The 17,135-nt window shown below is 34.3% G+C and overlaps 3 protein-coding genes and 1 pseudogene across 3 annotated transcripts in view; 3 read left to right on the top strand and 1 right to left on the bottom strand.

Annotated features, from left to right (window-relative positions):
- LOC107581558 (caspase-7-like) overlaps positions 1–2,959 on the top strand; it is a 13,954-nt gene extending 10,995 nt beyond the window's left edge. Inside the window, exons 6-7 of the mRNA XM_016267160.1 lie at positions 5–143; positions 1,371–2,959. Coding sequence (XP_016122646.1) covers positions 5–143; positions 1,371–1,597 — 366 coding nt within the window. The 3' untranslated portion in view covers positions 1,598–2,959. The remainder of the gene's footprint in view (positions 1–4; positions 144–1,370) is intronic.
- Positions 2,345–17,135, bottom strand: LOC107581627 (zinc-binding protein A33-like; annotated as a pseudogene).
- plekhs1.4 (pleckstrin homology domain containing S1, tandem duplicate 4) lies at positions 8,129–10,179 on the top strand. Its single transcript, XM_016267157.1, has 8 exons — positions 8,129–8,164; positions 8,250–8,344; positions 8,439–8,554; positions 8,755–8,889; positions 9,129–9,204; positions 9,322–9,381; positions 9,891–9,989; positions 10,082–10,179. Exons 1-8 carry the CDS (start codon positions 8,158–8,160, stop codon positions 10,136–10,138), a joined length of 645 nt encoding a protein of 214 aa, XP_016122643.1. The 5' UTR covers positions 8,129–8,157; the 3' UTR covers positions 10,139–10,179.
- LOC107581554 (pleckstrin homology domain-containing family S member 1-like) lies at positions 12,502–16,199 on the top strand. The gene is made up of 13 exons (XM_016267153.1): positions 12,502–12,593; positions 12,878–12,920; positions 13,038–13,138; positions 13,242–13,342; positions 13,420–13,572; positions 14,368–14,440; positions 14,740–14,913; positions 15,014–15,102; positions 15,193–15,249; positions 15,346–15,420; positions 15,595–15,687; positions 15,821–15,953; positions 16,037–16,199. The coding sequence occupies exons 2-13, from the start codon at positions 12,899–12,901 to the stop codon at positions 16,064–16,066; spliced, it is 1,101 nt and encodes a 366-aa protein (XP_016122639.1). The 5' UTR covers positions 12,502–12,593; positions 12,878–12,898; the 3' UTR covers positions 16,067–16,199.

Below are 17,135 nucleotides of genomic sequence, written 5' to 3'. Positions count from 1 at the left end.
GCAGGCTTGTCGGGGTTCAGAGTTTGATGATGGTGTGCAAACAGACTCAGGACCGCCCAATGACACGATAGAGACAGATGCCAATCCAAGACACACGATTCCGGTAGAGGCAGACTTCCTGTTTGCTTATTCAACTGTGCCAGGTATTTTTTTACTCTTATTTACAGAAAGTAGAATGCAGGAAATTTTGTCTCAAAGAGTCCCATGGAAAATATACCTTTCTCTTGACTTGTCCTCCAGAGCTGCATGCAATAAACATACAGCCTTCCTTGTACAGTCCAATTAATGAACAAATGACTCAAGTTCTTTTTTTTTTAGTGAATCAATTTTTTATATATATATTTATAACATAATATATATGTATTACTTATACATTACTGTTCACACGTTTAGGGTCAGTAAGCTTTTGTTTTTTAAAGAAATTAATACATCTATTCAATAAGAACAGTAGAGTATGGAAGCTTATTTCCGCAAGAGTTTTTTTTCTTTCTTTTTTTTCTCTGAGAGTTTGTCTTACAGTTCTGAATTAGTTGGTTTCCGCCATGGAATAAAACATTAAAAAGGTAACTGCAACATTTTATCTCACAATTCATACTTTTTTCGTGTAATTTCAAATTTGTGTCTCACAATTTCTATTTCAAATAAATGCTGTTCTTTTAAAACAATTCTCTCCATCAAACAATCCTCACAGTATCCACAAAAATATTAAGCAGCACAAATAGCACATCTTTCCTTGTGCCACTTCTTAATAATATTTATACACAATGCTATAATAACAGTTTCACAACTGTTTTTTTTCAGTTGGTATCCTCTGAACAGTTTTTGGTTGTATTGATTATTGTATCTGTTAATTAGCAATTGAACGGCATAGTTTGGGCCCTATTGTTACTTTTTCAGTTAATATTTTTGTAATGTACAATACCAAGGTAATAGGTTTCCTGTGTTTAACTGAAAGAGAATGTGTTTCATATGCAAGCAAAATGGACATTATAAATGAAATACCCAGATGAATCAGAACTGAATTAATTTCAATCAAATCAAGAGGTTGTGAATTGGAAAACAAAGGGTATATAACAAAGTATTGAGATGAAATTTTGTTATTGACCAAATACTTATTTTCCACCATAATTTGCAAATAAATTCTTTAAAAATCCTACAGTGTGATTTTCTGGATTTTTTTTCTAATTTTGTCTCTCATAGTTGAGGTATACCTATGATGAAAATTACAGGCCTCTCTCATCTTTTTAAGTGGGAGAACTTGCACAATTGGTGGCTGACTAAATACTTTTTTTCCCCACTGTAGATATGCAGCCCTGAGTGTGACATGTGACACACAGTATTGTAACATTCTTACACATTTGTTCTCACAGGTTACTACTCCTGGAGGAACCCGGGCCGAGGCTCCTGGTTTGTCCAGGCCCTCTGTAATGTTCTTGATGAGTTTGGTAAACAACTTGAGATCATGCAGATCCTCACACGGGTCAACTACATGGTGGCCACCAACTTCGAGTCCTGGTCAGAGGACCCCCGTTTTAGCGAGAAGAAACAGATACCTTGTGTGGTGTCCATGTTGACTAAAGAGCTCTACTTCAACTGATCTGAGTAGACCATCCTTACATGCTGTGCTCCGTCTGCCTTTTCTCAGCGCGCACATTTTCTTGCCAAGAACGTTATAGTAGCACACTTTTCTTATCTTTTAACAGTAAATATTAACCAAATTGTTAAACCTTTTTTGTCAAGGATGGAAACCTCAGTCTAATACTTGAGCAAAATATTTTTACATAAATGTAAGCAGCATTTTTAAGCAGTGCACATTTCAGGATGGCAGGCAGGAAAGACACATCAGGTGCACAAAGACTGACCACTGACTGACTGAACGACTGACTTCACTCGACCAAGCGGTCACAACATTCAGGGATGATCCCAGCTGGAAGTTTGTGTGTGAAAGCAACTTTTTACATTTACATTACATATACGAACACTGAAAAGGTCTTCCTTTGTGCTACTTCCTGTTCGAGTTCACTACCTTCTCAGAGAATGTTCTACTTCAACTTTCTCAGAGTATTCCAGGGAATAGTGATGTCACATATTATTTGATCTTTGTCCACTGGCAGTGTCAAATAGTCATGTTGCTTTGCCAACTTTGAAAGTTTTCTGCCACTTTTACTTTACTAGATGAAACCCTTTATTGATCTTAATAAAAAATATTTGTAAAAAAAAAATTGCGCTTGACATCAAATACCACACAAAATCTTTGCTGTTCTTCTGTTTTTATATTACAAACAACTCGAGCATAAATTCTAAGCATATAAATGGCCATTTGTAACATTTTAGTTTGGTTTGGTTATTCCAGAATGCTCTTCAGAGGAGGTCAAAGAAAGGGCATGAATGGCAATAGAGTGGCAAATAGTGAAGTAATGCTGACACCTGCACACCTGTTTTAAAAGCTTTCCATTCATCCTTCGTTGGTTAGTTTGCATTAATTAAAAAACTGAAATCAGATCAGCATTCATCCCGTGTATTTTGAACAAACTGTAGCTTTAAAGTCTTCATGCAGTATTTACTGATGTTTTGTACTGAATCCGTCTATAATCTACAGAGGCAGCTATTGTTTTACTGGTGACTGTTTTAACCATTTATCACCCATCTGAACAAATGTGCTGTTTCAACCTTGATGGAAGGTTCTGATGTGTTCAGAGCTTGTCTTCGGTTTTGTCCAACAGTTTTTCCTTTCCTTCCGGTTCTTTCTGTATTTTTCATCCTCATTGTTCATCCGGATCACACACTGAATCTGCCAGCCTGTGCACCATCAGACCGCCACAAATGAAAGGCCCTCTTTTCTTTATGCATGGATTATTAGTGAAGTGCTCCAACTATACTGTAGGAAGTGCTACCGCTCCACTTGTTTTGAAATGGAAAACAATTTTTAATTTGATAGTACATTGATTTTCTATTTAAATGCTTTATGGTGATAATAGGATTAATAACTAATAAATAAATCATATATTTTTTGCACAAATGTCCTGAAAAATGTGTTTACATTGTGTCAACTTTAGTGTATAAAGTGGGGCTGGTTTTTGTTTGAATTACTTTAATTCAAATGAATGCCTTTGTTAGCCTTATTTTATTGTATTAAAAACTTTATTGAAATCTGTCTTCTGTTTTTTTATTAATACTTCAAAGTAGTTATACACTACTGTTCAGAAGTTTGGAGTTGTTCATATTTTTTTATATTTTTGAAAAATACAATTTTAAATAACTTTCATATTTAAATGTATATTAAAGTGTAATTTATTCCTGTTATGGAAAAGCTGTAATTTCAGGAGCCATTCTTCAGAAATCATTCTAATATGCTGATTTGGTGCTCAAGAAATCATTTTTATTATTATCATCAATGTTGAAAAAAGTTGAGCTGCTGATATATTTTATTCGTGACTTTTGAAATGGTAATCTTGTGTAACATTATGAATATATTTACTGTCAGTTTTGATCAAATGAATGCACTTTTGATCAAATGAAAGAGTCCTTACTGAATAAATGAATTTCGAGGCATCACAAATCAGCAGTGGTCTCCTGTTGGTCTCCTGGTTGTCATGACCAGCACAGACAGTCTGGTAGAGTGAGTCTGTAAAGGTTCCTGCACAAAAACTGTACAGGTGCGTCATGTTGTTGGCCCCCACAAAACAAAACAAACCTCCCTCTGAGCTGGAGAAGATGCCAATGCGCTCAAAAGTTCTCCCACTTACATGGGTGAGCTTTTGGGGAACACCATTGTGCCAGGCCGTGTAGTCGCCATTGAAATACTCAATGCACCAGGATGTTGGGCACCGGCCCAAGCAGCAGTCCTCCTCTCGGCACTTCCTGGGGTATGTGAGCCCTAGTTCCCAGTATGTCTTACCAGCTACCTGTACCTCCCAGTAGTTGCAAACATCTGTGAAACATTCAGGGTGGTGTCAAATCGAGGGATTTTCAGAAACGTCCTGCCAGGTATCGGTGTAAGTGACGCCCTCAGGGGAAATAATACTTCAACAACTTCTTGGTCGTCTGAAAAATGGAAAGTACCAAAGCCATTGTGAAATTAGAAACTATGTTTAGAAACAAATTTCTTGTGAGAGATATGAGAAAAATACTGGTTTAGCATCTGTTAGGAAACATTGAACTTGCTTTAGCCATACATACTAAAAGTGCTAGAGTAATTTTCATGTAAACATGAAGATCCTCACAGCTTTGAAAGAGTTTCTTGGTGACAGGAACCTGAGAGTGTATGAACAGCAGCAGGTTGATGGTTAAGCCAAGCAGCTGTTCATTCTTAAACTCATCCTTCTGTATTAACTCTGGATCTGTCTTTTTCAGAGTCTCCATTATCCTAGAAACAAGGAAGAATATGTGAAGATAAATGCTAATGTTGCACAAGCAGGAAGGACTGTTGTGCATAAACTTCAGATCGCATGCTTGATTAAATGCTTGGCGGAGTTTACTGAACTATTTTCCCCTCTCACAAATGAAAACATGCATTTGTCAAAACAGGTACACCACTTAAATGAAAAAAAAAAGAAGCAATGCAGGGTAAAATGTTCCAGAAATTTTGGAGTGTTACATACTTTAAATTTCTGTCCATACCATACATTTTTGTCATGGACCAGAAACCAAATTCCCAAAACTGCAACACTACTTACCTTTCCTCCATCTCTGACATCTGTAAGTAAAAGAGATAAAGAAATCATGGTTGAAAAAAGTGAGCTCTTTATAGAACATTTCCACACTGCAAATACAATTTCATAAAATTGTACAGCTGCCTTAATTTATGTAAGGAATTTTCCTAATAAAGATTTTACAAAATGATTTTCAGGGCTGATATTGATATTGTGCTTAAGATAATAATTAAATATATTAAATTTTTATAAAAACTATGTTTTTATTCTGCTTTCTTCTTTTTAACAGTATGAAAAAATATACATAGTTTTGTGGGAAAAATTCATTTCATGACTTCAATACAATGACAATTCAAAAGCAAATTATTTAATTATCTATTCAATATACTTAATATTTAATTAAACCATATAAATGGGTTTTACATACGAAAATATATACAGTATACAAACATCCAAAAGTCTGGGGTCTCTCTATGCTCACCAGGGCTGCATTTATTTGATCAAAAATACAGTAAAACAGTAATATTTTGAAATATTACAGTTTAAAATAACTGTTTTCTATTGTGATATGTTTTGGAATGTAATTTATTCCTGTAAAGGCAGCAAAAAGGTCTTTAGTGTCACCTTCAGTGAACCTTCAGAAAAAAAATATGCTAATTTGCTGAATAAATATTTCTTAATATTGTCAATGTTGAAAATGGTTGTGCTGCTTGATATTTTTGTGGAAACCAAAATAATTTTTTTAAATTCTTTTATGAATAGAAAGTTCAAATGAACCGCATTTGGTTGAAATAGAAATCTTTTGTAACAATGTAAAAGTGTTCACTGCCAATTTTGATCAATTTAATGCATACTTCCCGAATAGAAGTATTCATTGCTTTGGGAAAAAAAATAGCAACTTGGTGAACACAAAACGGTTCAAACCTTCAAGCATTACTATCTGAAAATGTGCTACTAAAGGACACCATCATCATTGACTCCGCTCAACTCTATACTAGTACCACTTTTGATTGGTTTGGTTTTCTTTTCTTGTCTTGTCTTTCCAGACATATTCTCCACTGACAAATGACTAGCCTAAGTCCCAAACTTTGAGCTTTATACTATATGGTTAAGATGCCACGGGTGGGAGAGGGGTGACGGTTCATCTGTTGTTCCTGTGCCCTGGGAAGTATTCGAGTTGTTTGACTAGGGTCCGTAAATCTGTCTGAAGGACTGAAGGAGCTGTACTGGGCCTGCTGTAGTCTGAGTACATTGTGCCCAAAAAGAGAAAGGAAGCAGCACTTGGAGCCAAAGAAAGCTTCTATTTATATCACCCTCTCACATGGAAGACTTATAAAAGCTTTGCATGTGTCGCAACACCTAATACTTGGATGTTTAAATCAAGATTTGACAGTGTCTTCATCTACAGTTAGTTTGCATGTGCTGGGACGAATTCCAAATAGTTCTGAAACACTTATGGAGCAAGTAGCACCAATTATAGGCTTTAGCCATGACCCTGTTAGCCCTTGTAATGACTGGTACAAATTCTATGAATGGGGTACGAGTAGGAATGCCTGAACTGAGGCCTGTGCCAAACCACCTGCACCTGCCTCCTGTCTTTCTACAGCCCTACCCGACTTTCCCGACACATCATGGGCAACTTCCCGTCACAGTGCCACTGAGCAACAATTATTCAGCCACAAGTCATTTGATGTGAGGGGTGCGTGGGAACTGACACAAGCCAGGGATGTCTTGTTAATTATAACTAGTTATGGTTAATTATTCATATTTCCCCATGAGCTGATTCGCTACAATTGATACAGTACATTTTAAACATTAGGGCAGGGGTTTTTACACTAAGCAAGTGTAAGGTTACTGCCAAGTTTCTTTGAAGCCGACTTCTGGAATGTAGATAAACTTTTGTCTGGTTTTAACCCTTGCATAAATAATGCAAATGAAACTGACACTTCTGTTCATAGATGTGTGAAACTGATTATAGACTGACATCTTGATTATAAGACGCATGTCATGCTGTCATTTAGCTGATACTTTGCAATGACTTTACAATTTGTCTTTACACACGTAAACAGTGTTCTGACAGGTTTCTGAAGAGTGCGCAATCATGTATGAAAACTTGCGGAAAGTAGAGAACACTCCACAAATAATGCGAAAAGTGCAAATGCGAATGCTGTGCTGTGTTTTGAACATGTTAGACAAGCGTCTCTGACTGTTGCATTGCTTATTTTTCCATCTGCTATGCGTCTCGAATTTTCAAAGGCAAAAACTCGTTCTGTGTAAACAGCTCCTATACAGCTTTTCTCGCAATATACAGATGCATATGAATGTAAATTGTGAGGAAATAAAAAAAAAGTGATACACACTTTGGATGTCAGCTAACTTTTTTATTTGATCCAGTCCAGTGTAATAGTGTTAAAGAACACAACTGCTTGTACTTTTATAAGGAGAAATTTGAAAAGTGTGTAATATCTTCAAGACTTTTTTTTTAATCCCAGTTCAATATTCATTAATGTTTATTTCCTCAAAAAGTGAAACTCTATAGCTCTATCAAAACTGTTTGAGATTCCCGATTAGCTCCACACATCAACTTTGGCTCAACCAATGGATTGATTTCAGGGCGGGGCTTTCTGTTTTTATAACCAATGGCAGATGGGAGGAGTTCAGTTCAGTGGTGGCAGAAATGAATTCACCTTCAATGTCAGAATATAATCATCTTTGACAACATGAATAATGTATGACATATTTCAGAGATAATATAGTCTCACATTATTGGAATAGTGAGTACACAAAGTGGGTTTAAACTTAATAAGTAGGCCTACTTCTTGACAAGTTTTTCTTGTTCGAGTACATAGCAAATATGCCTCAAAAGGTCACCTTCCTTGTGACATCACTTCTAAGGTTTTTCACCTATGGTGTAAACTTCCTCATACATTTTAACCACATTTTGTGTTCTCACAGACAGGGAGCATCTATATAAGGTACAGAAACCATATATTTTTTAAGTCAAATAATAATATTACAATTATACTTTTTAAATTAAAACAGCATACATTACTTGTATAATTCTGATTGCTGCATCAGAAAGGTAAAATTAAGAAACTGTGAATTGTCTGATTTATGTACGGCAGCATCAGTGATTGCAAATTAGAGGATACGTCACCATTTAGTATATATTTATTAACATATCATTTGAATAAATATTTCAAACAATACTATATTTAGGTCAGTTGTCAATGTAAGGAATTGTTTTTTTTCTTGCTTGTGCACAGTACACAATAGTGTCTATTGTTCAGCTAACAGACGAGTATATTTCTGATGATTGCTGATATTTTAAAGAAGTGTACATCATGTTCAAACACAGATCACACTATGTGTACCCAGAGCGCCTTGCGTTTCAAGACTTTGGCACTTGAAATCATTCATTACGCTGAATATGCTGAAGTAACAACAGCTTATTCTGTTCTCAGACTCACACCGACAGCATTCCATTACTCGCCACAACTGAAAAATGGCAGGTGTGTTCTTCAAAGCACTGTGATCTTATGATGTTCTTAAACTTAACATGTGGTTTCATTTTGAATAGATTCTTTGTCTCTGCAGATAATAACTATACATTTTACATACATGGAGCCGAGGAACAAATGTGTTCGGGATATCTTTACAAATCTCCCCCGGAGAGTCAATTCAAGTCCCAGGTATGTTTCTCTGGACGAGAAGAACGGGTGATTATATCAGTACATCAGTGAGACTCAATTTGCTAATGTATTTGTTTCCTTTCCTTTTTTGCAGAAATCATGGAAAAGGAGGTTTTTTGTTCTTCTAAAGTACAGAGACAACATATGCCAACTTAAGTACTACAAAAACGAAGAGAAGAACAAACCACTGGGAGACATTGACTTGTCTAGGTATGTCCAATAATTGCACTTATTGACTTCCTGTATCATATCATTAAACCCCAAAAATCTGTCAACTGTCAAGCAACCTCTCACAGTACCTTAGCAACAATCTATCTTATCTATTCAACATCATAATTTGTCTAGACAAACTTTCCTTCTATATTGCACAGTGAGACTAGAAATCATCTGTTTTTCTGTCTGTCCTTTAGGGTCACATACATGTTCTTGCACCCCGAGATGCATGCTATGTGGAAATGGATTCAAAACAATTTCAGATGTTCTTCGTCATGTGTGATGTTTATTAAAGTACCAGAAAGAGACTACTTCCTTATAGGAGAAAACAGGTTTGTCCATGTGTTCGCCTGGTTTAGGGCAATGATTTATTTTTATTTTTTATTTTTCATGGCATAAATTGAGTGGAAATATTTTAGAAATATGCATAAATTCTAAATATAAATAAGAAAATTAATTACAGACTTTTAAAAAAAAAACATTTGTTTTTAAAATAGCTGAATAGTCAAGATATGATTCAAGTATACATTTAAATAGTCTCGGAAAGATGCAATGTAACATATTTGTGCAGTTGGGAGATGGACAAATGGTTCACTGCTTTATTTGACATCTTAAACAATCGTCCACACAGACTGTTGGATTCCAAGGTAATGTTTTGACATTTTGACTTGGAAATGTGTCTCATGCATTTTGTGCACAAATGTGCATTTTATACAAATAATTTCTTTAAGCTGAATCATCTGAATTAAACATGTGTCACACAGACATTTGGGTCAAAGAGACACATCGATGAACCTCCGCAATCAGAAAATGACAATAAGAAGGTATGTTAGCACATGGAACCGGCTGCTAAAAATAGGTCTGGTTTGTGTTGCCTACTGGTATTACAGGTTTTATGATCTTTAATGATGCCCGCCTTTTGTACTTTATTTATTGGCCAATGCAAAGTTTCCCAACTATTTTTGAGAATATTTTTTTTATCACCAAAAGAGATTGACACAGTTTAGTCCCATTTAAATGTGATTTAAAACAATAATCAGCTCTTATAAATGCTCCATTAACCTTTTTGCAACCTTTACTGATTATATCAAACAAAATAAAAACAATTCCAGCCTATTGTCCGGAAAGAGATAAAAAAAACAGGTTTGCTAGTTTTAGAAACATTGCTTGTTGTTATTGTAATAGGGTTCATTCAACCCTTTACTGTAAGACTTATTGTAACCAAACCAGTTTGATCCCTTTGACATACTTTTGTTATTATTGGACTTCATTTGTAACTGTGCAATAATAAGACAAGAAAATAATATCATTATCAATATTGTGCCAATGACAGAAAACTGAGTGGAATCAAACAAAATATGTTACACATGAGCTGCCATCATCTGTGACCCATGAGCCCATCTATGTTTCTCCGATAAAACTGAAGAGTAAGGTAGATACATGCAAACAACACAAGAGGAAGTCTACACTTAAAAACATAAACATACTTTACTAATATTTTCACTCTCTTTTTGATTATGGGAGATGGAAATAACAGAAATAAGTCATGAAGATGACGACACAGATGAATTGTCAGAATGAATATCAACTCAGGCTTCATCCTCAACTCCAGCTGAGCGCTAACTGCCACAACAGACCAACAGCCTTGAAACAAGACTGAATTGAATGTATATTTGTTTTGTTGTTTTATTTTTACAGCTCAGGTAATATGTTGAATTAATTTCCAAATAAATGTAAAGTTGAACAGGATTCTTTATATGCTAAATCACAGTTTGTTTCACTGACTTGCACTAAAGCAAAGCAAAATGATGAATGTTTTCACAATAACACTACATTGGACACCTCAGTTGAAAGTCATAATGAGATGAACTGCAAAAGTTGGATTAATTTATCGATAGCAAAATTTACATCATTTACAAAAAGTACATATACTGATTAAAGCTCATTTTCAAAGGGACCAGAATACAGAAAATTGTGTGGCATATGTAAATATGTACTTAATATACATTTCAAAATTATATTTGAAACAAATGTATGTTCTTATAAACTTTATTATCTGTTTTAATGTGCACATTTGATTAAAATAGATTGTATGTTTTAATCAAATATTAAAATATATTGTATGTTCATTCAATGTCATTTTGTCTTTTAATAAAATATTTCAGGTATCAGTTTTATTGACTTCCAGTGTATGTTCTCTAGCAAAGAGTCCCAAAACTCACTGACATAGTATTCTAATTTGTTGAGATAGTGAATTGGTGGGTTTTTGTTAAATGTGAGCCAAAATCATCACAATTAAAAGAACCGAAGACTTAAACTACTTCAGTCTGTGTGCACTGAATTTATTTAATACACGAGTTTCACAATTTGAGTTGAATTACTGAAATAAATGAACTTTTCCACGACATTCTAATTTATTGAGATGCACCTGTATATCTTGATATCCTAAAATATCTGTTTTTATTTATTTTTGCTTATTCCACAAACAAATTAAGTATTACTTTGCTTTGTGTATTTTATATGATATGTAGCATTTTGATTATAAAGGTTTCTTTTCATTAAAATCTTTGCTTCCAATATGTATGTATAATTTGTTCTCAAATCTGTAGAATTTATCTGTATCTGTGCATTCTGTACAAAGCACAGATTAGATAAATTAGTGCCAGGTCGGAAGTTTTTATTTATTTTTAGGCCAGGAACAAGAAAGTGCAACAATGAAATACATTCTCACACACCCATTATATACACTGTCACTAATCAATGGTTTTGTCAGAGAGTGCGTTATCACACTGTTCACAACTCAATGACACCATTTAGAAGGGAAGATCAATATCACATGCTCAGGGACCCTAACCAGGACTCCTAATAAAAATCTAGATTTCTTTTTATGTTTTACTTTCATTAAAAGTATTATCATATTATTGCACATATTAGATCATTAGTTAAAGTTCATTCAAATACTTACAAATATCATGGCATTTTATTTATATATTTTATTTAGTTACATACACTGTTTTTACTTAGACTGACATACATTCATTTAAATAACATAAGTTAAATGACATAAGTGATAAAACCATCTGAACACTCCCAACCCCACCTCACCCTGCCAAGAGCATGTTACACTTGGGGGAAAAAATCCAGGAAAAAGTAAAGACAATTATTATTAGACTGTTTACTGAAATCAATCAGGATTTCCCCCAACAATCCCCAGCAGCACATAGGGAAAGAAATAATTATTTTTTGGCATGGTAACTTATTAAGTCACCTCTTGCATTCCTAAGGGGAATCAAGAGCTTGTAAGTAACTGCATAAATAACTATAATCCAATAAATGGGGAGATTTCAAGATTCAAGAGTATATTATGTACAGGAAACAGTCCACACAACCATAATGTGTTACGCCATACAATTAAATTCTTACTCTGTGAATCATCTCAGCTGCCTCTCACATACGTTAAGGACATAAGAATAAAACACAATACATAAATTAAACAATTACACAATTACAAGATTACTAAGAAAGATGCAAGAAACAAAAGTATTGCATGTACAAAGTGCACAGATTCAGTGTAAACAAGGAAGACATGCATGTGCAAAGACCAGTAGAGGTAGATTGAATCCATGTACTTGCAAATGAAAGGTGTGTGTGTGTGTGTGTGTGTGTGTGTGTGTGTGCGTGCGCGCAAAATATGCCAACATAGTCTGTAGTCTCTGATGTTATTTGCATTATTATGTGTTCAGTGTATAAGACTATGAGTGTATATACATGTTTCAGTCACCACTTACTGCATGTGCTTCAGAAGCTACATTTATTTTTGTAGTATCGACTTTACCACAATGCCATAAACAGACGCAGTCAAAGGGGAGGGATCCTAAACCTGAGCTCACATATAACCAGAAACTCCTCCTTTTACCAGCATAACACTCTGAAAGAGACAAAGGACCTTTAGCTTCCTCCTAAATTGCCATCAAAACATACACCTTGTGAGAGCTGAATAACTTTTCAGAGGACATTATTTTTACCGTGACACAAGGTAAAGCAATAATATTATAGAATATTGATGATTCTGCTTGGTGAGCCTTGTAGCATGTGAAGAAATCTGCATTTAAAACATTCATAAAGACATCATGCAATGTTATTATATAACATATATTTGAAATATGGTGGAGGGTTAATGTCCATTACATTTTAATTGGTCTTGTGCTGACATTGCATTTTTTTTTTATATATATAAATCACTGTAGTTTACTTCTGTCTATCAGATATATTCCAGTGGCTTAGAGTAAACTAACTTAAAACATTTCACATCTATCTTAGAATTAAAGCAACAACATCAGGATGTCCAACAAAAAGAAACCAAGTAAGTCTTAAAAAATCTCTTGGGGAAAAATGAGATAATCAAGGAAGACAATTTAAAAACTCTAATTAAACTGAGCAGCATCAATAGGTTTAATTTTTTTTAATTATGTTTCTGCAGCAGCAACTTCAACATTTTACAGTGAACCAGCGATAGTGGAGGAACTGTACACTGGATACCTGCTCAAATCCCCCGCTCAACCAGCACTAACTAAAAGCATTGTACGTCTTGTATTGCATTTCAGCCTGAAACTGAAATATCTGCAGTTTGTCAAAGACAGTTCCTCTGTTTGTGAAACTTAGCAGTTTTATATATTTGTCACAGATATCATGGAAGCGTCGTTTCTTTGTGCTCTCCAAAATGGGGGAAGACTACCAGCTGACATATCATGCAAACAACGAAACAAAAGAGATAGACCTTTCTAAGTAAGGAAAAAACTGTCAAAGTCATAAATAAATGAAGTATTTTCACACTATATTGAGAACGTCTTTCTGTTTTAAAGGATCAGCCTGCTGCGTATTGGCCCTGAGGCACATCAGAAGTGGGACTGGATCCAGAAAAACTTCAAGTGTTCTCCGTCCTCTGTGCTGTTCTTGAAGGTGGAAGACGACACACCAAAACACTCTAGAGATTATTTCCTAATTGGAGAAAACAGGTTTGCCACCATCATTTATACCATATTTCTCATTGCTATCACTACCATGAAAGCAAGCATGATACAGGCAAAAAACAAACAAACAAAAACCAATATTTAAAGCCTCGATGAAATCTAAATGAACATTTTGTGGATTTTAGTCCATGTCTATTAGTTCTGAAGCCATGTATATGTTAGTAGTGTAGCTTATACAGTAGTGAATATACACATTTAAAACTGAGCCTTCAGAGTCAGTCAACAAAGCTTTATCGGCATGACTAAGCATTTACAGGTGCATCTCAATAAATTAGAATGTCGTGGAAAAGTTCATTTATTTCAGTAATTCAACTCAAATTGTGAAATTCGTGTATTAAATAAATTCAATGCACACAGACTGAAGTAGTTTAAGTCTTTGGTTCTTTGAATTGTTATGAACTGATGCAGTAATTTATGCAAAAGGAGGCCCAACCAAGTATTGAGGTATTAAAGAAGACAAAACAGAAAATAAATGTGAAGTAAATAAAGAGATACATTAGATCAAGGGGGAAATTAAAAAAAGACATGGTAAGAATAATAAAATAATTAAATTTTACAATTAACTTTTGCAGTTCATCTCATCACACTCAGCTGTAAATAACATAAAATTAAATACTGATTTTCATTTTTTGAGTCTTTAAGCAGTAGCTTAATTTTGCTTCTATAGTTAGTTATATATACTGGAAATATAATTCTAGAAATCTTTTATTTGACAATTTTCATTTTAAAACACCTGATGCAGTTTTTCCACTAGTGTTAAATGTTTTCTGGTGTTTTCAGTGATGATGTGGATGGTTGGCTCAATGCTTTAGTCAAGGTAATGAAGACCCAGAAATCACGAAATACCCTTCAGGTAAACATTAAAATATCTCTCTCTTCACATGTATGCATATATAAACTACCTGTCAAAGGTTTGGATACGCCTACTGATTTTTTAACATGACCATTTCCTGAAAAATTAATAACAAAAGGAAATATGGAAATTATGTAATGATAAAAAAATGCTAAAATCTTTATTTTTAATATTATTATTACTTTAAATAATTTATTATTTTTTGTTTTGTTTAGAAATGTACATCTTGACGATTTATATTTATCTACAACTTATATACAAGCATTTAAGCATGCTCACATGCTTTACTTTTTCCATAGGACAACAGATTTAGATCAGCATCTGAACCTGTGAAGAGTTCGGAACCAAAGGTTGAGGATCAGCCTGATGACAGACGGTCAGCACCTGAATTAATGTTAACTTACCCGTCACCGTACAGCCATTATGACTATCCTCGCAAACTCAGCGAACCTCCAGTACCAGTAGCATTCAAGGTTTTACACAGTTACACACAGTTTCTTCAATATATAATATGCACATAATTGCTCTTAAACTTCCTATTGAAAAAATTTAACTCAAACCTCTGCCTGTCAGATTCCAGTTATTGAACATAAAGATGAGAAGGATGAGATGCAGGATGAATCTGCAGAGGACAGCAATGAATACATGCGCATGGCTTCATTGTAAGTGTTTGAGGGCACTTTTCCCCTTAACTGGCCTAGTGGAATGTAAAATTGTAATTAATTTATTTTTCTGTGGTCTTTTCTGATTAGGCAAAGAGCTTTGGAAGTTGATCAACAGGAGGCGGACACTACATGCATGCAGAAAATGTAATTTTAAGTTTATAAGATAAACTCAGCGTCTGTTGCCGTTTGACACATTGTAATGTGTTCACTAAGTTCAATATTTTTGGTTGTCTTTTTCAGCATTTCCATTAATGGTCACGAGTCGGCTGTGTGCAATGGTGAAGTCAACCAGGATGAGGACGATGAAAATAAATGGTAAATTTGGACTTGAATGCATCTTTTGAAAGAGCTACCACTGCATTTTTTTTGCTAAATCCACCTGAATCACGTCAACTTTCTTATTAGTGCATTATGCATAAAAGAGCTATATTTAGCATGAAAAATATGGCATCTGTTTGAATTTGATCAATGCATATTTCTATTCTGCAGTGAAACACACACACATGTTGAGAAGGAGATCTGCGTTAGTCAAAATGATCTGAAAAACAGTCTGATCTTGACTCAGGCAGAGGGCAAACCCTGGTATAACTCTCACTGATAATTAATTACAGTTTAATATGTATCCTATTCTGAAAACATTAACACGAGTAGAAATTAACAACTTACATTGTATTAAGTGTTCTCATTGTTGTGTGTTCATCCTTTTCCTCTCCAGTGTCTCTGACTGTCGGATGATTCAGGACTCGTGTCTCTTCCATAAGGGGGATCAGATCCTGGCCTTCAATGACCTGCTTATAGACACAGTAGAAGAGATACAGATGTACTTAAGAAGACTAAGCAAGGATGAGGTAAGATGACGATTCACAGTAAAATAATGTTTTTATCACTACATTAAGAGAGCTATTATTAATGCTACTGAAATTGCATGCAGGTAAAACTCACTATTCGGCGGCTTATATGATCCCAGCCTCTGCACTCTGAACCCTGTCTAACATAACGAGGACATGAAACAAAATCGCATGTGAATTCTGCACCATCAAGATATTAGAAATACAGGTGGAAAACAAGGTGTTAATGAAGAACAGAAGAGGCACACAGGTTATCTAAAGTAACTTGTCCTCTTTTGACTGTACATTAATCATGTAAATATGTAAAACAATGTGAATGTTAGATGCACTCACCTTAAAATGTCACGGAGTGAAAGAAATTAGTAAGATTTAGACTGTATACATGAACCTGTGAGTGGTAGTGGGTAAATTAGTTCATATCTGTTAATGTGAAGAACAAGAGTCAAGTATTACTTTATAATAAGTATGAAGGTTAATTCACATTGAAAAATGCACAGTTCAAAACTGTTCATGTATTTTATCCTCTTTAAAGATGCACTTTTTTAACAATCCGAACAAGGCACTTTATATATATACTGTGTATATACAACTTTTCTGTGATTGTCTATTTTGTTTTGCAAAGCATTTAATCAATTATGTATTGCTCCTTATGATTTGTCATTATGATTTGATTCAAATGTTTCAGTCACTCTTTAGATTGCTGATTACTGAATATCATCTAGCCTACGTAATTTATACAGGAATTATGCTGTAGAAAAACATGTATTTGCATACTGTTACAATGTGAAGTATTATTAAACTTTTGAGTCATTTTTTGCAATTATTTCATAACTATGCATATATTTTATATATCATTAGATATTACTTTTACAGATGTACAAAATTTTGTAATTGAAATTTTTTATCATTTGTTTTAAAAATAGTCAAAAAATAGTCGAGATATAAATTGATTATTTTTAAATAGTCTCTGAAAGATGCAATTTAACATATTTGTGCAGTTGGACAAAATGAGATGGACAAATGGTTCACTGGTTTATTTGACATCTTAATCATCTTAATCATAATCATCCACGCAGACTGTTGGATCCCAAGGTAATGTTTTGACATTTCTTACTTGAAACTTTGTCTCAAGCAGTTCATACACGTGTGCTTGGTATACAATTAATTTCACGCTGAATCATC

Source organism: Sinocyclocheilus grahami, unplaced genomic scaffold (assembly GCF_001515645.1).
Source record: "Sinocyclocheilus grahami isolate Dianchi unplaced genomic scaffold, SAMN03320097.WGS_v1.1 scaffold36.1, whole genome shotgun sequence".
NCBI classification, from domain to species: Eukaryota; Metazoa; Chordata; class Actinopteri; order Cypriniformes; family Cyprinidae; genus Sinocyclocheilus; species Sinocyclocheilus grahami.
The sequence above is the reverse complement of the archived record's forward strand: the minus strand, read 5'-3'. Positions and strand labels throughout refer to the sequence as shown.

What these genes read in the sequence shown, in the direction of transcription:
- plekhs1.4 (XM_016267157.1), top strand. An exon ending in ACAGACTGTTGGATTCCAAG is followed by an intron (nt 9,205 to 9,321) that starts GTAATGTTTTGA and finishes TGTGTCACACAG; the next exon opens with ACATTTGGGTCAAAGAGACA. An exon ending in CAGAAAATGACAATAAGAAG is followed by an intron (nt 9,382 to 9,890) that starts GTATGTTAGCAC and finishes TGCCAATGACAG; the next exon opens with AAAACTGAGTGGAATCAAAC.
- LOC107581554 (XM_016267153.1), top strand. Translation starts at nt 12,899, where the DNA reads ATGTCCAACAAAAAGAAACCAA. An exon ending in TTCCTAATTGGAGAAAACAG is followed by an intron (nt 13,573 to 14,367) that starts GTTTGCCACCAT and finishes TGGTGTTTTCAG; the next exon opens with TGATGATGTGGATGGTTGGC. An exon ending in GAAGACTAAGCAAGGATGAG is followed by an intron (nt 15,954 to 16,036) that starts GTAAGATGACGA and finishes AATTGCATGCAG; the next exon opens with GTAAAACTCACTATTCGGCG.